The sequence below is a fragment of the Dipteris shenzhenensis genome, chromosome 9 (assembly GCF_047967505.1).
Source record: "Dipteris shenzhenensis isolate YYH24624 ecotype China chromosome 9, Dip_SZ_1.0, whole genome shotgun sequence".
NCBI classification, from domain to species: domain Eukaryota; kingdom Viridiplantae; phylum Streptophyta; class Polypodiopsida; order Gleicheniales; family Dipteridaceae; genus Dipteris; species Dipteris shenzhenensis.
The window spans coordinates 3,247,921-3,272,873 of NC_141604.1; the positions used below are offsets into that span (position 1 = coordinate 3,247,921).

At 40.6% G+C, this 24,953-nt stretch overlaps 1 protein-coding gene across 1 annotated transcript; it reads right to left on the reverse strand.

Annotated features, from left to right (window-relative positions):
• Window positions 1–4,504: 4,504 nt before the first annotated feature.
• LOC147898081 (putative glycerol-3-phosphate transporter 1) lies at window positions 4,505–12,205 on the reverse strand. The gene is made up of 3 exons (XM_087379084.1): window positions 10,417–12,205; window positions 5,102–5,656; window positions 4,505–4,997 (listed from the first exon to the last, which is right to left on the reverse strand). Exons 1-3 carry the CDS (start codon window positions 11,606–11,608, stop codon window positions 4,990–4,992), a joined length of 1,755 nt encoding a protein of 584 aa, XP_087235210.1. The 5' UTR covers window positions 11,609–12,205; the 3' UTR covers window positions 4,505–4,989.
• Between the last annotated feature and the right edge of the window lie 12,748 nt (window positions 12,206–24,953).

Consider the following 24,953-nt stretch of genomic DNA (forward strand, 5'->3'; position numbering starts at 1 on the left):
ATAGATGTCATAATATTGGTATTAAAGCACATGAAATTTGAAGCTTGTCACAGACATGTAGCAAGAGGTGCCTAAGATCTATGATGATTAATTTTGTTGGTCACTCGAAAAAAGTGTCTTCGAGGCCATCTCTTTCAGCTACTACTTGTTTTCTAGCCTCATAGCAGGGCTTGAAGCCCCTCATCATCATCATAACAGCAATAATCCTTCAAATACATTCACTGCGATTCTGAATCTAAAGTTTCTGAGATTGTGCATGCTAGCCACAATGATTGGAACCAACGGCAGACAGATATTCTTGATGTTTTCCATGTGAAGTTAGTTGAGTTAAGGTTGGGGCTACTGAGTTTCAATAGCTTGTGGGCTACTTCAAGGGTAATTCCCCTCATTATCATTGTGCCTACCAGGCTTGTATCGTTCATCTCCATGGTGCTCTATGCCAACGTGGTGTGATTGTCACTACGATGCTCGAATTGTGCACAAATAACTTTTGAAATACAAAAGCCAAAGAAGTGCTTATTCATGATGTATGAGTTTTGCATATATGCCATTTTTTCTCTATTATATTGGAAGAATCTATTGATACCGTAAAGCTACAACCACAAAACTAGTCAGTATAGCAAGGCACCATAGCCAGAGAGCTCTGTTGAAGAATGAGTGGCAACTATGTTGAGGTCCACTTGGATGCTGTTTGAGTCCCTCCCTCTCTAGTATCACATCACCTAGGAATTGCACTCCATACTTCATTTAAACAAGACTCCATCATTATAAAACGGGCCTTGTTTGCTGCGCATATTTCTTTGCATTGAGTTAAGAGCAGAGGAGCTTAAGTTAAAGGAAATAGACAAATTCCAAAAGATCAGAGGTTTCATGAGGGGTCTAAAACCTACAAGGTTGAGGTGAGAAGAAGTCTATCTCTATCTGTAAACCACCATATAGAGTTAGTCAAATGGAAGAATGTGAGGTCAAAATACAATTAACGGAATATCTTAGGAAGGGCCAAATTCAACCTAGTACCTTACCTTGGTCTTCATCGGTTTTAACGGTAAAGAAAAAAGATAGTACTATGCAGTTATGCATAGATTACCAGGCTTTAAATAAAATCATAATAAAACATAAGTATCCTATGAGCTCTTTGATTAATTACAAGGAATTGACTTAAGATCAAGATATCACCAAGTGCAAATTAGAGAAGAGGATGCCCCTAAGACATCATTTCATACTAGATACATGCATTATCAGTTTTGAGTAATGCCGTTTGGTTTAACTAATGCTCCAATTTCTTTTGTGACACTTATGAATAGTGTCTTGAGGCCATATTTAAGAAAATTTGTTCTAGTATTCTTATATGATATCCTTATCTATAGTAAAACGAGGAAAAAGCACATTAAACATTTGAAGATAGTACCAATTGCTTATAGAAAATTCTATTTTTTCTAAAGAATCCAAATGTGAATTCTTTGCCTTTGCAAAATAAGTGTACTTGGGACATCATATCCCAAGAAAGGATTCATATGGATCTTGAAAAAGTATGGCCATATTAGATTGGCTGCTTTCTACAAACCTAGAAGAATTATGGATATTCTTAGGTTTGTCTAGATTTTATAGGAGATTCATCCAAGACTATACTAAGATTGTTGTTTCAATGATAAATTAGCTTAAAGAGAAGGGAAGTACCTTGATATGGGATGAACCTCAAAAGAAAAGCTTTGAGAAGTTAAAAGTAGCTATAGCATATGCTTCTGTCTTAAAGGTAGTGGATCCATTCATGGTTGAAACAAATGTTGGTGAATTTTCTTTTGAGACGATATTTTTTACAAATGGATCAATCAATGGCTTTTGAAACTAACAAGCTAGATCATGCCCAACCGAGTTACTGGGGCATATGACAAGGAACGCTATGCTATAATTTATGCTTTAAAGAAATGGAGGCACTATTTGTATGATGCCGAATTTGAGATCATTTTTTATCAAGAAAGCGTTGGTGGATTTGCAATCAAAAGGGTTTAAGAATGCTTAAATTAGCTAAAAAATAGCATGATTTGAAAAAAATGAGAAAGTCTATCTCAAGGTACGTACATCTTCAAAACCCAAAAAATAGGTAAATGTCCACAGTTGTCTCCTAGGTATTGTGGATCATTCGTAATACTTAAAGAGAATTGAAGAACTTGCTTATAAATTAGCCTTTCCATAGGGATATAGAGTAAGAATAGAAAGGAAGTTAGGAGATGATGACAATCTCGTTGAAAATGACATCCTAGTTGAACTCATTGAGTCTGTTACTTTACCACATGAATCCAAAAGAATCTTAGATAGAAAAGAAAAAAGAACAAGACATGCAATTTATCAAGAATGTTTGGATAAGTGAAAAGATAGAGAGGTAGTCAATAAAGCAAGTGATGTCGAGCAAGCATGACCAAATTTGTGAGCGAGAAAAAGTGAGCGAAGCCAAAATGGTTGGGCTACCAATACATAATCTCATTGTATGTATATACTCAGTATTAATAAAGATTTCTAGTAATTTCTCAACATTGAACATGATAATAACATAATATTGCAAGTGCATATTAATAATAGTATTCTATGTTCTTATGAGATGAGCTTAAATAGAAATGGTTTGGCTATCATCAACATGTATTATATGGTTAAAGTGCATCACTTGAGAAAAATATAACCTCACTTTATGTATGTACTCATCGTTAATAAAGCTTTATAGTTTAAAGATGAATATAACATAAGCTTGCAAGTCTACATTATTAATAGTGTTCTATTACGAGCAGCCTTGCTCTAAATCTGGTGCAAGAAACTTACAAAATTTTCATTAAATTCACATTTTGATGCATGAATTGTATTGAATGGTGCAAAAGGTCATGATAATCATCTAAATCATGCCTTGCCATTCATTTTGATATGTAACATGATCCCATTTGGATTTGTAAATCAAAAGATAGAGGACATCGATATTCTCATGCCTTGGAACAAAACAAGAAGCACCTTAACACACTCTCTTTTGGAAAAAAAGCATGAGAATTTAAAATGCCTAAATTCTCATGTTTCGGTCCAAAAGAGAGAGCACAACATCCTAAATTCTCATGTTTTGGTCCAAAAGAGGGAGCATGTTTACACGCTTCCGATTTTGACCCGAGACATGAGAATTTCGATATCCTGTATCTTTTGATTTACAAATCCAAATGGAGTTATGTTACATATCAAAACGAATGGCAAAGCATAATTTAGATTATTATCATAAACTTTTCCACAACTTTCATTAAAATTTAATTGACTTATTACATCAAGTCCAGAGAAAAGTTCACCTAATCGAGACCATTTAAATATGTTGTCTATTCCAACTTCTACTATTAATTTCAATAGATTAATTCGTTTAGAAATTTAATTCATTTTAAAAAAAGAAACGTACATACTCTTTAGATTTTATTGGATTGGTAAAGTCATTAAGGAGGGATGTTTTTACAAACATAAAAAACATGGGTTTTGTTCCAAGAGTGAATGGAGTTTATAATGTGAAGAAAGCTTTTGACTTGTATGAAAGATTTCATTGGTGATCTCACTTATGTTGATGAAGAGAGACAACTTGATTCTAGAGGATTACCAAAAAGTGAACAAGCAAAAGTGAGCAAAGATAGGGTGTGTCTTTACTAACGATGCCTTGGCAATGACATAGGTCCAACTCTTTTGAAGAACTTAAATATTTCATCAATGATCTCACTTATGTTGATGAAGAGAGACAACTTGATTCTGGAGGATTACCAAAACCAAAATGGAACACATCAAAATTTTTTTAACCTTCCCTATCTTGATCGAGCTCAACTCCATGCAACCCTTCGATACAATGGGGTATGAACCTAACTACTTATTTTGACCACGTACGTTGCCTAGATTGCCTTTAGGCTTACATATGCAAGACTCTATATCCCTTACCCCCTATTGCATGCGTGATACCCTACAAGTCGTCAAGGTCTTGGACTTCTCGAGGGGGGAGTTCTAATAAGACCATGGAGATAGAGTTCTTTTCCTACCCCACCCGTTCTTTTCCTACCCCACCCGGACTCATGGACGGCTTCACTTCGAGGCCTCAGCTTGGAGCTCATGACAAGGAGCGACATTGGATGGAGCAATAGATCTCCACTAAAGTCATTTTGGTCCAAACTTTAGACTAGCCTTTGCTCACGGAGGTCAATGGTCCTTGCCTAATACAAATGCGAAAGGATGGTACTTGTTAATATTCGACGAGTGGCCTGGAGACATAGCACAGTGCTTGTTGCTGCCTTGCAGCTCTGAGGACTTGGTTGGACTCTCTTCACATATCAAGGTATGCGTGGGTAGTAACAACCCCCCCCCCCCTCCTGCGGGTCTGCATTGCTGTTAGTCCTTCGATGAAAACCCTCGTGCATCATGCATTCAAAGACTATGAAAAGTTATTTAAAGAGTTGCTGCACAAAAGCAAAAGAATTTGCTGACCATCTAATCATTTTCAGGTGTTGTATATTATATGCAATGGCACGACTCAAAAAGTTTCCGTTTGTAATAGCCTGATCTAAAAGAGTTTCAGACAGTTCCACACCACGCTGGGGCAAAAAAATTCCTCCTTTGCATCCAGTTCCGCTAATAGTGGGCCTGTGAATTTTGATACTTGCAGTCGTAAAATGATCAAAACCAAGGAAGGCACCAGGCTGGAATGGATGGAGCACACAAACGTGCATGAAAGCATAATAATGAATTTCATAGGGACAAAATAATTAAGAGTAAGGAAGGCACCAGATGATAATGCCTGGAATACACATGTATGAAGCTTTGGAGGTAGCAAGCTGCCAAGATCTAGACCACCCTAGAAAGAAACTTTGATGGAATTAATATGAAAGACAATCCTTGCTTCTGCATGTACTCTTCAGAACAAGGAACCATGAAATATGTTACATCACAACTTTGTATTCTTCAATATTGCACAAAATTGTGGGGCCAACCTTAAGGTCAGAATTCTGCAGAAGAAAATTTAACATCTCAGGCCTTGCAATAATTGTAAAACAGCATAGGAGAGAACTAAAATATATATTTGCTTTTTATCTCCAAAGTTGGTACGCACCTGTTAATTCTTCTTGTCCCACTTGATCCAATGTTATACCTCTACGCAATTGAATCTTCTCCATGATTTCAACCATCACCAACTTTGATAGCAATAATCCACCTACCAAGGATGCCAATGCAAGCATCATAAAAACAGCTGTCCAACTTCTGCCAGCAATGTAACCAGTCAAGAAAGGTCCCACAGCTGCTCCAACAGAACCTGTGCCATCAATGATAGCAGTGACAGTAGCCAGTGCTCTTGCATTGCCTTTGAGAGAGCTATGCGTGCCAAGGTCAGCAGAAACTGCAGTTGTAATGAGAGCATATGGACCATTCACAAAAATCCCCGATATGACCATAAGACCAACAATATGAGCTAGAGATATACAGCCATAGACACGAAAGAGATACATGGAAGGTATTGCACAGCCTAGAAAAACAGCTGCAATGATGGCTTTGACGTTGTACTTGTCAGCAAGATGGCCTGCTATCATTCCGCCAGCTACGCCACCAATATCAAAAATAGTTGAGAGGTATCCTGCCATCTTGTCAGAGAGGTATTCTCCAGCAATCTCTGTTACACCATAAATGATAGCAACGTTCAAAAACACCCTTTGACGGATCCATCTGCTTGACTAGTCCTTAACAAGACTGCAGTACGTTCACAATTTGCTGAACTTTAACATACATAATCCATCCCCAATGATAGAGTCCCTTAACTAGTCTCTTCATGTACGAGGTGAGGGGAGCTTGAGGGAGAAGAACAGAGAAAGAGGATAAGAAAGGTTTGTGAAGAAGGAAGGGGGGAAGGTAGGAGGGCCAAGGCCAAGAGTGAGACTCTGATACCAATGTAACAGACGAGACAAGAGAATTAGCAGGAGGGAGAGAGAGGAAAGGGAGAAGGAGTGAGAAAGAAAGAAAGAAAGCTTGGCCTGCAGGTGTTTTCTACATCTTCACTCCGCGAGGCATTTGCTGGCTGTATAGTCCCCCCACTTGGCGGTTAGCCCCAGTTCCAGAGATTCCCTAGGCAGTGAGTTGGGTTTCTCTGGAACAGGCCGGTTTCTTTCTTTCAGCCTTTTCCGGTTTTTTCCATACTCAAACACCTTCGGGGCTGCTTTCTTGTATGAAATCTTTCAAGCATTAATAGAAGGTTCCTTTCTTTAGGGGGGGAAAAAAAAGGGATGCCAACTCTTCTTAACCCTTTTAAGAGGCAAGAAATGTTACAACACTAAGGTGCCTTGGTTACAAGACTAGGATGTACAACTGTGGTCATCAGTTAGTAGGGGGTGTCTTAAATGTAATGTGAACTAGTACACATTTAGAAATTGGCCACTGGGATTAGGGGCGGCAAAGGTGTGCATCCAAAGGTATCTAGTAGTGAGTCCCTGGTGTGACTACGGAGATTGGGTGGTGAAGCATATTCCTTCTATCGTAATTGCACGAGCGTATTGATGGGTGGTGACATTTATTCTCCAATTTCCCTAAACAATAATTTATTATCTCTCTCCTTCTCCACCTCTTTGATTCTATATTCAAGCATTGCAAGTGCTTTCAATCTCACGTTTTCTTGCTGTAATTGTGCTTTTTGGGTTAGGATCAAAGGGTCAGCCCTGAGAGGAATGCAACCATGTCTACCCAAGAGGCGCACATCCCGGCCGTTACCTTCTATTGCAAATCCTATGCACAACTCATTATTAGTTCAGGGTACCACCTATCATGCCTAATCACCATGCATGATGTCTTTAGTATAGCCCTGCCATCTTCAGTATGGCCTTGTCAACTTCGCTGTGATATTTGTCATCTTCAATATGACTTTACCACCTATTGTACGGTCTTTTCTTACCACCTTTAGTATTGTATCATCTTCAGCATTTTTATACCATCTGCAATATGGTGATGGATATTCATTATCCATGATAGCCACATTAGGTGATACGATGTTCAAAGCTTAAGCAGGGGGTAGACTTCACATCAGTGAAGTTACAATTCAACTGCCAATTCTTTACTGGTACCCTTCACCATATATTAAATTATCAACATGCCACAAGAGACTAATGACACGTCGCACATCCATGAGGGTGTCCTTACACGCATAGGGTCCACAATACCCCTTATTCTTCTTGACACCTTCAGACTGGTTTTGGGGATGAGCCTTAGTGTGTTGGGCAATGATGCTCGGATTAATGAGGACAAATCAAGATGATGTAGTTTTTAAACCGTAAGGTGGATGTGATCTTCAAAACCAAAATCCAGGAGCATATAAGTTTGCACCTTAATCACTCGCATGCACGCTAGATAGAGCACGTCGACTTCTAACCAATGGTTTCAGTTTGGGTCGATTCTAAGTTGTCTAGGTCAAGATATGAGCCTAACAAGCCTAGAATTATATTTGTTATAGAGCTATGTGTGTAATTAATTGTGCATAGGGAAAATTTTATTAAAAAGATAGCTAAGAATTATTTTTAAAAATCTGGGTGGAATAAATATTAAATCTAGTATTTAATTGATTTAAAAGCCAGCTTTTCATTTACCTTCTCTACTTTTAGCTGCTAGCTTTTCTGCTCTTCAGCTCTTTAGCTTTCTTTTTTGCTTTCTAATTCTAGGCCTTTCTACTTGTATAGAAACTCGTATTTATTTACCTTTTCTACTTTTAGCTGCTAGCTTTTCTGCTCTTCAGCTCTTTAGCTTTACTTTTTGCTTTCTAATTCTAGGCCTTTCTAATTGTGCATAGGGAAAATTTTATTAAAAAGATAGCTAAGAATTATTTTTAAAAATCTGGGTGGAATAAATATTAAATCTAGTATTTAATTGATTTAAAAGCCAGCTTTTTATTTACCTTTTCTACTTTTAGCTGCTAGCTTTTCTGCTCTTCAGCTCTTTAGCTTTATTTTTTGCTTTCTAATTCTAGGCCTTTCTACTTGTATAGAAACTCGTATTTAAAGGCCTTCCCTCTGAAATCTGACACCTGGCCAGGTAAAAAAGTTGTTCTCTAGCTCGCTCCTGTTTCCTGCAAGCTCTTTTGTCTCCTCTAGCCTTGTCTTGTTCTAGAAGCTATCCTTCTTGATTGCGATTTGATCTAGAACACCATAGAGCATCCTTGAGCCCTGAATGGAGGTTCCCACAGCCAGATAGAGGCTGGGCAGCAAATCACAGCGCCTTCTGTCCCTTCTAGGCCAATCAGGATTTGCTCCAGGCCTCCTGCTGCTCATCTCTGACCTTATCTAGCAGATCTTGCCTGCCAAAATCTCCTTCAGGCTTGCTTCTTTTATGTTTTCAGCCTGATCATTTGTTGCACATCTATCCCTGCTGGCCACAATTCTGTTTTTCATCTGCTTTTCACACCCATGTGACCCTAGAACCCAAACGACTTCGAAAAGCACTCTCCTCTCTTTACACACACACACACACACACACATACGACTAGAATATATATTACATTTTTAATGAAACAAGCGAAAGAGTAAAGGAAAGAAAGTAACTTTAAACAAATTTATGAGTAAATTAGTTTTTTTGTTTTAAAGTAAGCAAAGTTACACTTACGCTTATGTTCTTGGTACGCAAGCATAAGCTGCCATTTCAGTTTCGAAAGATTCCACAATTTCTTGGGTAAACCCAATGCTTACTAAGCTTTGAAATCCCAACCCAAACAACAAAAACATCAATAGCAAAAAGGAAGAAAAAAAGGAGAAGATGAAGAAATGTGTGTGTGTGTGTGTGTGTGTGTGTGCATATCTCAACTAGTGGACATTATTTAGCCATATTAATTATTTCTTAGTTACTATCATTATTTCTTAATTAGTTAGTTATAACTAACAATATTATCATTATTTCTTAATTAGGTAGCTATTTATTTATTTACTTATTTTTAAAACGAAAAATGACAATAAATAATAAAAGAAGAAACTAAACAAGTACGTAAGAGTAGAACACCTCCAAACCGAAGAACTAAAAAGAAACTGTGCTTGAAGCTCCCCTAATTATTCATTACTTTTCTTCAATTATTGTCGTTATAAAAAAGTAATAGAATTAAATTACTAAATTAAGAGATAAAGCCACTCTTACTTGTGCAAAGACGAGAGAATCTATAGAATTGGGAAGTAATCGCTCCATATTTAGCCATATCAGAGATGCCAATATAAAGTAAACTAAGGTGATTGCCATTTTATCATACCACATAGATATCAACTTCGAAGATCCACAATAACTTTCAACAATTAAGTTCACAAAACTCTCTCGGATAAATTCCTCCACCGAAAGAATTTGGATCTTTGTGCATAATATCTAAGTTTGGAATGTCTGGGACAAATGAGTCATCTATGAATCTCCTTACTTGACTAAAGCTATGAAGAACGATTGGACAAGTCTCACAAGATCAATCGTTGCATAAACTCAAATTCATAAGTAAAAGGGTAGAAGTTTGCTAAGACAACAGCACAAGTAGTGCCCATTGCAACACCAATGCTTTGTTGGAATAAATAGTCTCCTAGACATACGAACGATTTATCTAAAAGACAGTTTAACAAACAAAGGCTGATTTTCTCTTAAAACTACAAAAGAGCCCACTCAAAAGACTCGAAGTAGACCCTAACCTCCAAAAAACTAAGGCTGAGGTAGACTCAATCATGGTATGGGCACTAATGAGGCTTTCCAAGAGAAATTTCAGAAAGAATTAAAAACAACATCTAAGAATGAAATAACAATTTCGAACAGGATCCAAGGTCTCTTATCACATTGCCAATCGACAGTTTTGAATCTAGCCGCTTCAAAACTAACTTGGTTTGCACCTCTAATAGTGGTAGCTTTGTCTCTTCAAAGAATAAGATATCCTTGTGTAAATTCTAGCAACAATACATGATTTCTTATGTAGACAAATGCTCAAATAATTTTGTCTTAACCTGTAAAAAAATGCACTTGCAATGTCTACTAGAAGAGGTTAACTCTGTGGCCAAAGACATATGCTAGTTGTTCTATGTCTCATAAGGATTTGATTTTAAAACATCAAAACTTTTGCAAGGGATTATTTGCAACCCAATTCTTCCTCATCTTTATGCAACTTACGAAGTTTCATAAAAAACCTAAGAAACCTAGATTCATTGCACCGGTTTGTAAGACTTCTCTAATTGATGTCTCAAAGTGGTCTCTCTCTCTCTCTCTCTCTCTCTCTCTCTCTCTCTCGCTCTCTCTTCAAAACGTCAGTTGGGCATTGCCCAAAGCACAGTCATTGTTAACATCCAAATATTTCACTGACAAAACAAAGGTTTGAAGCACCCCACATCACAACATCCAAAAACAGCATTCCGGAATAGAAGTTGGCTGTGCAAAGAAATGACAAACCTGTGTGCCTTATGTAGAAGGGAAGCCAAAAGAGAAACGTGTAGGCCACTAGCTTGACAAAAAATAAGCTGAAAGCAAATGGTGCGACTCCAGGGATTATCCAAGCTTCAAAAAACCCTATTGCAACATTATCATGGCCCTCTGCGAAAGGAGTGTCCACACCATAACCTTCCATAGTAGTAGACCCTTCAAATTTTTCCTCCGGCAAACCACGGACATCCCAAGTTACACCACTTGAAACTGGCATTTCTGAAGTGCCTTGGCTCAGTGAACCGTTTTGATTGGCAGCCTCGGACAACCCATCAGTTATCTGGCTGTCTGCAAGCAACATCTTCCGTTCATCAGCACCTGGATTATGTTGGACTGTAGCTCTTTCTCTGTCAACTTCATAGGGTGATGGTAATCCCAAAATAGCCGGTTCTGTCACCAAAAATAGGAAAACTAACAATCCACACATCATTATTGCGAATCCAGGAAACACAAACGACCAACCCCAGCCATAGCGGAGGGCAGCTGCTGCAACAATAGACCCAACAATGTTTCCTACAGAGGAATGAGCATTCCAGATACCCATGATAAGACCTCTCTTCGTTTTTCCAAACCAATTCGCAACAACTGCCACAACTGCTGGCCATCCTATAGCTGACAGCAAGCCTGTGACCATCTGGACAATGACATAGTACCAGATAGAATGAATGTTCCACCAATTGCCCATGCCGAATAAGCAAACAAATGTACCGCTTCCCACCATTCCGAATGTTAAGAACTTCCTAAGGTTAAGGCGATCCCCCAAACGTCCGGCAAAATACATCCCAATAGCGTAGGACGCCAGGAAAGCAAGATCAACGTCTCCAAGCCGAGCTTCGCCAAGATCTCCATTAAAAGGAGCCCATCCGATCTCTGAACTGCTTGCTGGAGTAGGAGCTAGAAAATCCACTAGGTCGAGGCGCAGCCCCTCAGAATTTGCGCGATGCAATTGGCTTAAATTTCTTGGGCGAGAAGTAGCATCTGGATCTAACACACTCTTCACGATGCTCAATGGTTTCCGCGAAGCATGGAAGCAAGCGTATGCAAAGAAGGTCAGTAGCAAGATCGACACCCTGTACTGATGGAAGCCGAAATCTAGTCCCCATCCTTTCCACAGGAGATAAATTCCTGGAGGAACCTTTGAGCTGCTTTGTCGATTATCCATGACAAGATTACCATGAACGACGCGACTGATGCAATAAATAGATATGCAACGGGCTCAACGATGCAAGCAAGGAACTAAAATCAGTGGCCGGTCGTCTACTAAAGGACGATCTGCGAAAAGCTTCAGGATGGGCTGTGATGGCTTCGGTGCAGCAACTCAAAGCGTTTGCGTGAGATCTGCGAGCAGAAGGGAGCTGCCAGGAAACTTCAATGGGAGTGAAAGGGCGCATATTTACGTGTGGAAAAGAGAGGCTTTTTGATTGGGTTGTCTTGGTTCCTGTTCGATCACGAATCATTCGTTTCCGCCATAGCCAGATTTCATCAACGTGATCCAAGCTGCCTCAGAGTAGGGAGCCTCTTCCCCCCTTCCTGCCATCCATCGCCTTCTCAATCCCTACCACTGTTCCCACACTTCATGCCTCTCTTCATCTCTCCTGCCTAGCTCCTCTTCCTCTCTGGAGCTGTCTCAGATTCAGCTCTTCCACCTTTTCGCGATCGAGCCAGACTGCATCTTCATCCATGTCAATTCTTTGCCTGTCAAGCTCTTCTTTGCTCAATTTCTATCGCCATAGCAAGATCGTAACCTCTTCCGTTTGCATTTCCACTACTAAGGAACCCATCGGTCACATTTCCATCCATTATTATAGTCAAGACTTGTGAGCAACAGAATTGATCGAATTATCAAAATTTTCTTCTGGAGAAAAAATAGGGCCCCGATGATTTTTATCCCATGGAAAAATAGACTTTTATTCGCCTAATGGTTATCTATCTATTCACCTCTCATGGCTTAATTTTTTATACTTTGTTTCTCTTTGGCTTAATTTATTTATGCTTTAATTAACCAATGTCTCAAGGGACCCAAAACCTTCTTTTTCTAAAGCATGAGTCCTACCAATATGCTATTAAATAATATCATATGCCTCATCTCTATCTCTTCTCTATATTTACCTCCACCTAAAATGTGCATGGCGTTTGAATTGCGAAATCCATGGCGCTTTGCTCACAAGATTCATGGCGAACCAAGGGGAATTTAAAAGACCACCACCAAGCTCTTCCACCGCCAAGAGAAAGAGAAGGTCCACGAAACCTTGCCAGAGAAAGAACCAGATAGACACTAGGTTCGTTCCTCGTGCAATACTTGGTTTACTACGAGCATTATGTTTTCTACATTTGTGTTTTTTACTGTCAACATGAAAGGCAAACCTGATGTCTTGCAAGATTAGTTACTGCAAAGAGGATCGTGCGAGTGATCGTATAGTTGCTGCAAAGAAGATTGTGGGAGTGCTACGATCAGCGATTGTGTTTTCAGTCGAGGTATGCCAGCACTCTTTCTTCTTGAGATCTTGAAGCTCTCGACGAGCAGCCGTTGTGTATTCACTCAGATATTCCACCTTTTGAGCATCTCTTCTCTAGCGGTGGCTGTCACCCTGCCCTTCTTGTCAATCGCGAATTTGCCACTTACACTTCAAGCACACATGATTCTTTTCTTTGTTGCTTAATCTTGCCTATCTGTACTAATTGCCGCTGCCCTGCACACTCCACGTTTTCCGTTAGTTCCTTCATCAGATTGGTTTTGGTTTTGTTGTTATGTGTTCATCTTCATTTCCACGATCTGCACGTCAATTGATAGTGAAGCATTTGAGCTGATGTTTCGATGGATTTAATCTGAGAATGTCTGCAAAAGCTTATAAACTGCAAGAGGTGAACTTCTACAAACCTTTACTTCATATTCCATGGCGCATTATAGCAACGAAATCTAAAGCTCCTTCACCTTCTTTTTGTAGTATTTGGAAGGCTTGCCTGTGTTGAGATATCGAGCTCCACTCGCGATATGCCAGGGTGACTGTTGTGCATTTATGTCACCGACTTGTTAGCTGGAGATGCGGTTGGTACACCGCTCACAAATAATAGCTGGATGACAGCTATCCTTATCTACACTAGTTCGTGGCTCAGTTAGTATGCCACCTTAGTTAGTTGAGTTTGGTTTGAGACCCACATATAGGGTTCTTCTATTTTCTTTGTACATGAGTTCTTTTGGCTTTTACAACTAAGAAGAGGAAAACTATTTTCAGCCTCCACCTTTGTGTGTATTTCCCCATTGTGCATGTGAGAAAGTCGCAAGTGAGACTCCTTCCCTCTCTCCCACAATCTTCACATGGTATCAGAGCCTTGTTTGTGGTAAGGAGCTCAAGAAAGCAAGCCAAGTTCGTGGTGTCCTGGTAAGAGGACCAGTGTTGCTTTCCTATTTCGAGTTTGGGAGCAAATCTCTGCAGGTAGCACAGCCAGAAGTACAAGAGTGCACTGTTTCAGATTGAGACGCCCTTCGCGGTGTGGCGAGAGCGCGCAGTATATGCTGCGGGTAAGGGCGAAGCCCTTAGTGACTTTATTTTTCTGATTTGAGGCCGTTTCGGGGCCCGTTTTGAAGGCGGAAGTTCTTTGCAGGCACTCAAAAAAAGGCCCAGTTTTTGTTGTGTGACCACTGCGCGGCTAGTCAGTGGAAAGGTGCCGCAGAAATTGCATCGTATGCCTGTGTGCAGAGATATTGGGAGTTGCAGATTCATGCCTGTTGCCTGTTGATGCAAAATCGTCACTAGGAAGTGACTGTGTGGTGAAATACCACTTTCGTCAGTTTTGCAGATCTGCCCGTGTGAGGCAAAAGCTGTGTTTTTTTGCAGTGACAGAATATTTTGCAGTGTTCTGTAATGGCATCTGATTCTCTTTCACAGATTGTCAGTGAAAAGCTTGACAAGAACAACTTCCAGGCATGGAAGTTTAGAATGACGAATTTCTTGATGGGAAAAGGCTATTGGGAATTCATTACAGGAAATGAAGAAGAACCTGTTCTTCCTAATGTTCCCAGTCAACATAAATGCAGGCATTTAAAGGATGGCATGAGAGAGCCAGGAAAGTTATGTACTGGTTGTCTATCAGTATTTCGGACTCCATGATTGTGCATATTCAGGATGCAAATACGCCAAAGGAGGCATGGGATACTTTGGCAAAAATGTATAGCACAAATACGCAAGCCAGGAAAATGCAACTCAAACAGGAGTTGCACAATGTGTAGAGAGAAAATTTGAGCATAAATGACTACCACATGAAAGTGAAGAAAATTGCAGATGCACTTGCTTCCATTGGGTCGCCAGTGGATGATGATGATTTGGTTTCTGTGACCTTGAATGGTCTAGGAAAGGATTATGCACAGTTCCGGACATCCATTGCCGTCCGTGAAAAATTTCCTGATTTTGAGGAGTTGATTGCTCTTCTAATTTCTGAAGAGCAGAGAAATGGGGGTGCATCTTCTTCAGTAGGAACTTCAAAAGAAACTGTCTTCTACTCAAATGCTGGCAGAGGTAGAGGCAGAGGTAGAGGAGGCCAATCTGCAGGCCGTGGTAGAAATCAGAATATGCAGCAAACGCAAGAAAACCAGTCCTATGCAGGAGGACGTGGTAACTCTAGAGGCAGGGGGAGCCAAAGAGGCCGTGGTGGATGGCAGAGAAGCCAAAATGCAAACAGCAATGTTGAATGCTACTATTGTGGCAAAATGGGTCATATGGCGAAGGACTGCTACAAAAAGCAGAATGACATTATGAATGGAAAATTGCAGCAAGGCAATTATGCATCTTCTAGCAGGCAGGGTGATGACAGAAATGAGCATCTTTTTATGGTGCAACATATGACCAATTCTGTGACAAGTGCAGAAGAACAAAATGATGTGTGGTATGTTGACTCAGGTGCGTCAAACCACATGACAGGTCATGCAGAATGGATGCAAGATGCAAGGAAGATGGAAAAGCCAGGATTTGTGGAGACTGGTGATGATACTGCACATCCTATTGTGCAGATTGGCAAAATTCCTTTGTCTATGCAGGATGGGAAAAAGAAATACTTGTCTGATGTATTTCATGTCCCGAACATCACCAAGAACCTGGTTTCTGTTGGTCAGATGGTTGAGCAGGGCTTGCAGGTCAGATTTAATCCTCATGGATGCTTTGTTGAGGATATGAAAAATAATGGTCGCTTGATAGCAAAAGGAAAGAAGAAGGGCAGAATGTTTACGTTGGATGCAGACATGCCTGAATTGAGTGCAGCAATGTTTGCACATGGGACCGGTGTAGTTGCAGATATTGATATCTGGCTCAAACGCATTGGTCATGTTAATATACAGCGACTTAAATCAATGCAAGCCCAAAATATTGTTGCAAGATTGCCTAAATTCAAGGTTGCAGAAATGCACAAGGTTTGTGAAGCCTGTCAATTTGGGAAACAGGTAAGGAAACCTTTTCCTAGGCATGTTCAAGAGAGTAAAAAGCCATTGGAATTAATCCACTCTGATGTGTGGACTACAAAAGCTGCATCTATTGGAGGCTGTCACTATTTTGTCACATTTATTGATGACTTCAGCAGAAAACTGTGGGTGTATTTTATGAAAAAGAAAAGTGAAGTGTTTGGGCACTTCAAAGCTTTCAAAGCTATGGTTGAAAAAGAAACAGGCCTGCAAATAAAATGCCTAAGGTCAGATGGAGGGGGAGAGTACCTCTCAAATGAGTTTGCAAGGTTCTTGCAGGAGCATGGTATAAAGCAGCAATATTCATGCAGCCATACCCCACAGCAAAATGGAATTGCAGAAAGAAAAAACAGGCATATTGGAGAGGTATCTCGGGCTATGCTAAATGAAAAAGATCTACCAGATTATTATTGGGCTGAAGCAGTTGCTACAGCAGTCTATATAATGAACAGGACTCCCACTGCAGCAATACATGGCATGACGCCAGAGGAGATGTATACTGGTAGGAAACCAAGTATTTCTCATCTGAAGATTTTTGGTTGCATTGCCTATGTCCATGTGCCAGATGAGTTGAGGTCCAAGTTGGATCCAAAAGCTGAGAAGTGCGTCTTTATTGGTTATTCTCTGCAGCAGAAAGGGTATAGATGCTATAACCCTTCTACACGTAAGTTCACAGTGAGCTGTGATGATTGATGTAGATGCACAAAATGGTAATGCTGCACAGAATACACAGCAGCAATCACAAAATATCAGTGGACCTGGAGTGTCCTCTACCAGTGGTTCACATACTTCGCCATGGACAGGCAGATTGAGATCAGGCGAATCTCCTCAAAGCAATGCAGAAAGTGGTACGCAGGTATCACGAAAAGGAAAAGAGAAGGTAGATCAGCCCATGTTTGATGTGAATGCAGGTCACTCTTATGTGGATGGTGAATCCAGTGGCTCAGAACAGAGCATTGATGATGAGTTGGGTATTCCTTCTGTCGTTACACCTGGAGTAAGGAAGACCAGGGATGTGTTGAGAGCACTTGGAAGTGAGCCTATTTTGCGCAGGTCTACCAGGGTTAGGTATCCTGTGGATAGGCTGAAATATGATGGATTTACAGCCATTCACTATGCCTATATGGTCAAAGTGATACAGGAACCAGAACCCACTTCTTTTGAGCAAGCCATGGGAAATGAAAAATGGGAGAAAGCCATGGATGAAGAAATGGATGCCTTGGATGCTAATGCTACATGGGAATTGGTGCCTTTACCTAAAGGCAAGAATGCAATTGGCTGTAAGTGGGTTTATAAGATCAAGCACAATGCAGATGGTTCTATGAATAGATACAAGGCAAGATTAGTTGTCAAGGGGTATGCACAGACATATGGCATTGATTATGAAGAAACTTTCAGCCCAGTTGCAAGGATGGCAACCGTAAGAGCAGCCATTGCTATGGCTGCATCAAAGGGATGGTCTTTACATCAAATGGATGTAAAGAATGCCTTCTTGCATGGTGATTTGCAAGAAGAGGTCTTTATGGAGCAGCCAGCAGGTTATGTTCATGCTACTCATCCTGAGTTTGTTTGCAGGTTGAAGAAAGCCTTGTATGGCTTGAAGCAAGCACCTAGAGCATGGTCTGACAAGATAGGACAGTATCTTGTCACTATTGGCTTTCAGATTTCCAAGGTAGATTTCTCACTCTATGTGAGAAAAATAGAGAAAGGGATTATGCTGCTGGTCATTTATGTTGATGATTTGATCATCACAAGTGATAGTGATGAAGATATCCTTCATGTGAAAATGCTATTGAGGCAGAAGTTTGAGATGAAGGATTTGGGAGAGCTGCGTTATTTCTTGGGCATTGAGGTGATTAGATCACCAAGTGGGATATAGCTCTTGCAGAGGCAGTATGGATTGGACATGCTGTCCAAATATGGGATGACAGGCTGTAAGCCTATTTCAGTTCCTTTGGAGCAGAATGTGAAGCTGAGCGTAGATGCAGGTAAGCTTCTGGAAGACCCTACTATGTACAGACGCATAGTAGGAAGTTTGATTTACATGACTATTACCAGGCCAGATTTGAGCTATGCTGTTGGGTTGGTAAGTCAGTTTATGCAGGCTCCAAGGAAACCACATTTGGATGCGGCTAGACGCATACTCAGGTATGTGAAGTCCACATTGCAGTATGGACTATTTTATGAGGCTGGGGTCCAGATACAGTTGCATGGATACACTGATGCTGATTGGGCTGGTAGTATTTCTGATAAACGATCTACCAGTGGATATGTGTTCTCTTTTGGGAGTGCTGCAGTCACTTGGAGCAGCAAGAAACAGCCTACAGTTGCCTTGTCGAGCACAGAGGCTGAGTACAGAGGTGCAGCAATGGCTGCATGTGAGGTAGCTTGGTTGCATAAGCTACTCTATGATATGCATCAGTCTACGGATGGGCCAGTTGTCATTTATTGTGACAACATGAGCAGTATACACTTGGCAAAGAACCCAGTCTTTCATGCTAGAACAAAGCACATTGAGGTGCATTATCACTATGTGCGGGAGAAGGTTTTACTAGGTCTTATTGATCTAGTTTATGTCAGCACAGAGGATCAGGTAGCTGACATATTCACGAAAGCATTGGGCGCAGAGAAGCTGCGCAAGTTCAGAGACTTGCTTGGTGTGCAGGAATTGGTATTGAGCTCGAGGGGGAGTGTTGAGATATCGAGCTCCACTCGCGATATGCCAGGGTGACTGTTGTGCATTTATGTCACTGACTTGTTAGCTGGAGATGCGGTTGGTACACCGCTCACGAATAATAGCTGGATGACAGCTATCCTTATCTACACTAGTTCGTGGCTCAGTTAGTATGCCACCTTAGTTAGTTGAGTTTGGTTTGAGACCCACATACAGGGTTCTTCTATTTTCTTTGTACATGAGTTCTTTTGGCTTTTACAACTAAGAAGAGGAAAACTGTTTTCAGCCTCCACCTTTGTGTGTATTTCCCCATTGTGCATGTGAGAAAGCCGCAAGTGAGACTCCTTCCCTCTCTCCCACAATCTTCACAGCCTGCCACCTTGAATTCAAGCAAGATTGGTACTTCGTATTCCATGGCGCATTCTAGTAACGCAATCTGAAGCTCCTTCACCTTCTTTTTGTAGTATTTGGAAGATGCTCGTCACCTTGATTTCAAGCAAGGCAATCATGTCAACTATATTTGACTTACGATAGAATCATTAACCAAAATCATGAACTTATGAGCAAGGGCCGGGTCGAGCCCAACGTAGCAAGCTTTTTACTAGGTATCACTATGAGAAGTGAGCCAGCTCAAGACAGTTGAAGGTATCATGCTTTCTCTCTGGGGATTAATGTCCCCTGTTCAGCCTAATAAGCACGAGACAAAACTACAAGGGACAATATGAATCGTGACACTATTGTTGGTGAGATCACACTCATTGCCCACCTTGCCTTGACTTTCGTGGATTGTCATTGTGTTCTGACCACCCCCTCTGGAGACGTTTTCGCGTAATAGATTGACCTCCTCATGTGGATACATTGCATTGCATTATTCATCTGAGACTTTCCAATCGGCTCTATTGCTGTTGCAATTCATAATCTGGATCTCCATCTTGCTGTTTGTTTGTGAATTTCTATGCGCTGATAAAGCAAAGATCATTGATGAGCAGTTCACAATAAAGTTTCATTCAAAAGATGGGAGGAATTGGGACGCTTTGCTAGACCATGGATGGATTCACAACATTAACATTCATACACGTCTATTTTTAAGACGATTTAACTTCATTCTAAATTTTACGTAATTCGGTGTTCATAATATGCCGCATGCATTTTTATAGAAGTTGAGAAACTTAATGCAGAATACAAACCGAGTCATGGTTTGGGCTCATCCGGATGCAGTCAGACCGATTGGCAAAGGAGAGACTTTCTTTCTATAGAAATCACAGAGTCGTGCTCATAGGTAGAATGAATTGTAGATTAGACTTGAAGTTATGGATTACATAGATGAGAGGTGACGGTTACGAGTGGTTGTGACTCCTCACATGACCGCATTACTAACCTAACATGACCTTGATCAGCTTAGTTCCAATACTCCCCCTTAAGACTGATAAGGTCTTACGAGTAATAGAGTGTGGAATTTTATTCTAAACATGAATTGAGATGCACCCCGGATTGCAATGCTTTGCTTCCTAGTCTATATGCTATAGAAATATACAAATATGCAATGCATTCCTAGCCTATCCAGGATCCAATTCAGCTTGTATGATGAGTAACATGAACACTTTAGTCTTCAGCTTTGATTGCATCATATGTTTTGATGAAGCTATTATACTGTCTATCATTTTTTCATGAACTTGATACATTGCTCTCCCCCTCAAGTGAATGAAAAAGACAAATGAATCTGCATGTTTATGTCTTCAACGCTTCCTTGGACATTTTCGGGAAAGCCAATTGAATTCTCCTTGTTGAGTCCAGCATGCAGCATCTTGATTGCCATTTGGATCTTCGTGGTAGCGCTGTTGGTTTCCATGCTCTGTCAGTTGGTCTGCGTTACTATCTTCAACTGCTGCTTCTATCTTGCCTACGTTGGGAGAAGCGAGTAGGTCTTTTGCTGGTGGACGAGAAAGCAATCCTACATGATCGCCTGCTACAAGAACATCACGTTTTGCATGCTGGTCTTGGACAGATTCATATTGAGCATAGTCGTTTGAGTCAGCCTCGGATTGATGACCCAGGTCATCTGCAGTATGGTGATCGTTGTCAAATCCTTGTTCACCGATGTCTTCTTGCAGATTGGAATCGGCCTCTAGGTGTCGATACGGTCCATGATCAGCTTGTCCTTCCACATAATCTGGAACGGCTTCATGTTTTTGTGCACCGCTCTCTTTGCAGCTGTTTGCAGCCTTGTGGTCTTTATCCCGATCTTTGATTTTCTTGCCACGATTACAATCTTGATCTGTTTCATCTTTCTCATCCTGATCATCAACTTTTCTGAGTGCATGGATGCGACCGATTGTAGGAACGCCAACATCATTGTGAATGCATTCGTGCTCATCTTCATCTTCAGCAGCAACGTCTGTTTTATTGCCAGGATCTTCTTAGGAAATTCATTTGCAATGTTACCTTCATGGTCGTGGGTTCCAAGTTGATGCGCTCGAGTGCTGGACTTATCGCGTTCGTCTGACGCCTCTTGTACTCTCTCGCCAAGGTGAAAAATGGTATTGATCGTCAGGCATAGAAGAAGCGATGTCTTCTTCTTCACCTTTCGATTTGCCTGAATTGAAGGAAATTGACTAATTGCCCGTCCCTGCGTTGGCTTGGGGATTCTCCGATTGGGATTTTCGGGACTTCTTTTTTAGGTTGCGTCCCTCCTATTTTGAGGAAAGAGTTATCGGTTCTTGGGTCGTTAGACCCGTCTTCTTGATTGTGCCCATTGGGGCTTGGCAGATCGTCATCTGCTTTTTGATTTTGCCCTTTCTTGAGGGTCTTCGGCTGTTTCGCGATGTGCAGGCCTGTGTTAATGTTAACTGCGTTCTTATTTGTGGGCACGAGAGAGTCTTCGTTCTTATTTGTCGTCTGCTTTTGCGACGTTCAGGGTCTTTTTGCCCTGTTCTTCTCCATGCTTGGCTGGAGAAGGCCTGCGCCCAAGCATGGAGAAGGCCTGCGCCAAGGTCTTTGGACCCTTTATCTCCTTTTTGAGGTGCCTTTAATGTCTGCGTCAACATTGACATCTTCTTCCTCTTTTTGCTTGCCACGCTTGTACAGGGTGTAGGAGTGCCCTTTCGATGGTTCTCCACGTTGGGAAACATGGTTGGTTTGGGCCCAACTTGGGCTCTGGTACCATATAGAAATCACAGAGTCGTGCTAGACTTGACGTTGATCGATTACATAGATGAGAGGTGACGGTTACGAGTGGTTGTAACTACCGCATTACTAACCTAACACCACCTTGATCAAGTCTTAGCTCCAATACCTTCGATTCAGTTGGGCTCTTGCAAATTCACCGACGTTGGGGGTGCTTCTAGGACTTTGTCGTTTCTAATTGTGTATTTTGAGAAACAAATGGTCTGTTAAAAGCAACACATGCTTCAGAGAGAAGCTTATGTTCTTTTGAATTCCAGTTGATGTGAAGCTACAGCCTTGGGATTGTGGTCATAAACTTTGAAACGGGTGGTGATATCTGAATTCTGCAATGTTTCGAACGGTCTGTAGACTAGTCTATGACATGGATACCCAATAACAGAGACAAAGTTGCAAGAGCTCTTGCCACAATGAGTAGGCCCAATGCATGATTCTAAGTGAAATTTATAGGAATCGCCAAGCAAAAATCATTGCAACCCTCTCATCTAATTAACAAATGTGAACATAATGAATAATTATTTGGTTTTAACCCGGATCCAAGTAAGATCACGAAGCATAAATCGAGACGTGCATCGTATACACGTCTCAGGTAGTGGTTGAGCAGAAGGGTGATGCAGCGAAAGCAATTCAAATGTAAAGAGCAACTTCCAAGTGAAGAGCAATCATGAAACATTTGAACATTTTCACTTCCAACATTTTCATTATCATTGGAGCTATAGAGTTTTTCTTTGTGTTCCCTTGGTGAAAGACTACTTAAGCCAAGAATCGTGAGGAATAATCATGAGGTTATGCTTGTCTACTTTCAACATCCGATTGTTATTTGGGTCTCCCATCATATTCTCTTAGCAAAAGAAGAATATGGGTATAGTCTTTGCAACTAGGGCCAATCATATTCTGGGTATACCCATTCCTTAAGAACTGATGCACTTGAGCAAAGTACAAGCATCCTAATGATTGCTAATCAACCAGAGCAATTAAATCATGGTAGCTTTTAATTTCAACCAGTCCCACCAATGCCATATTGAGCTGGCCAAGATTGGCTAACTTTGCAGTGTCTTTCTTATGTTTGTCTTTGTAAGCTTTGTGTCCATAAACAGAGGGACAATTTAGGTGGGCCTGGAAAGGTAGGGTCCACTAAGGGAGATTTAAGCACACCTAGATATGCAAAATCCACTTTGGCACTTTAGATAGTGAGCATTGAGGAGATTTAAGCGCTGCTTGGAAATCATTTGTCCAATGAGGGGAGACTTAGGAAGGCTTTGTAAAAGCAAGGTCCCACTCTCAGTTCTCTTTGAACTTCATAGCCAGCAAGGATGAGTTTTCATGGGGGTTCATTTAATCTTCTATATGTAGTTCTCTCGATGCTTCAACCAGCGTTTCTAATCCCTTAAGTCTACTGTCCACCATTGCTCGGTCATGAGTTAAGATTTCCTTGAAGAAATGAGAGAGGGAGAGAGAGAGATTTATTAAAAAAATTCTTTGGTTGTTGTATTGTATGGACTCCCATCCAGTTCGTCTCCATACGCACTCTTCATACCACTACTAGTACCTCCCTCTCACCCTCCATTACAAAGGTTGGTCCTCCTCTTTTTTTTAAGAGAGAGAGAGACAGAGAGCTTATTCAACGGTATTCTTTGTCTTTACTTTAAAAGCTCAATGTGTAAGGAATAAATGACGTGGTTTTAAATGCACGCACAGAGTTTGAAAGTTAAAATAGGATATACGTGGAAAGAAGATCGTATATTTGAATTTTCACATGATGATTTCTCTCACACATGTGCGCATGCGCGCGCGCACACGTGTTACACTGAAAGAGAACATCACTACACAAAGGCAACCCCAAAACAAAGCTTTTGACTCTTCTAAAGCATCCACCAGATGGTCGATTTAATAAGCACAATATTGGCGCACTGAATTACGTGTAGTCTAAAATGTGAGCATCGCGACAATAAGATATGTATGTGTTAATTTCTATGTATGTAGATGTTAGCACACCTCTCTCTCTCTCTCTCTCTCTCTCTCTCTCTCTCTCTCTCTCTCTCTCTCTCTCTCTCACACACACACACACACATGTGTACGTGTATATGTATGTACATATATATATATATATATACACACACACACACACACACAAAAAAAAAAAAAAACAAGACAAAGCAACTATAGACACGCTTGATAGACGCGCAAAATAGCGAGTGCATCTATAGGAGTAACTAGAATAGTGAAAATACGGGTGTGTCTAATAGCGTGTCTATTTATGCATCTAATAGCGCGTCTATTAGCGCATCTACACTGTGAATTAGACACGGATTTAGATGCCAAATAGAGAATACAAAAAGTGAGATTTTGGTGCAGGCTGATAAATGTGCATCACTGCTTTCCAAACATTGCCCATGATTACCAAAGCACATAATTTTAATAAAAATACCAATGCTTTTTGGCAAACCCACATATACAAAAATTAAGTGAGGTGAGGAGAATGAGACAATATGTAAAATAGTTATGTCAATATCAATGATGGGGTACGGTTCAATCTCATCCTCAATGAGATCAACCCTTGCCAAACTATCTACTTCAAAATCCAAACTAGTGTTCAGATCTACAAATACATTCAACCCACTACTACATGTGCTACTCATGTGCTCATCGAAATCAGCATCACTAATGGTAGGCTCGTCTTCACAGGTAATGGCCTCAATATCTATATCTCCTATCTCATGATCATCCTCCTCTCTCGTATCACGGTCATCATCACCTCCATGGCCATGATCATCCTCCATACTCTCCATATTAGTAAATATACTATATATTACTTTGGAACGTGACGTAATAGGTATCACATGCCACCACCTATTATTATCCACCATTGGTTGATAGACAACCTAATTCAAACACAAATACAATCATGTTATTTTCCTTGTATCGAAGGTATCAAATATTTAAAGTGAGTATTTTTATATGTGTGTACAATACCTATTCACGTTGTTGCGGTAGTACTAGTGTGTCCTTCTTACTTTAAAAACTTTGTGAGGTCAATACTTACAAAGCCACTTGCATGGCGTTTGATTGTTGCATTAGGGCCTCTTTCCACCACGTCCTTAAACCACTTGACATCCAAAACATACGCAAAGAAGCGTCGAAAGTCAAGCTTAATAATATCTTGGATTATGCCACAATTATCATCCATGGCTCCATTGGCTCCCT

Coding starts and splice junctions, on each gene's coding strand:
- LOC147898081 (XM_087379084.1), bottom strand. CDS start 11,608: ATGGATAATCGACAAAGCAGCTCAAAGGTTCCTCCAGGAATTTATCTC. Junction 5,657..10,416: donor CTTCTACATAAGGCACACAG/GTTTGTCATTTC, acceptor ATGGTGTAACAG/AGATTGCTGGAGAATACCTC.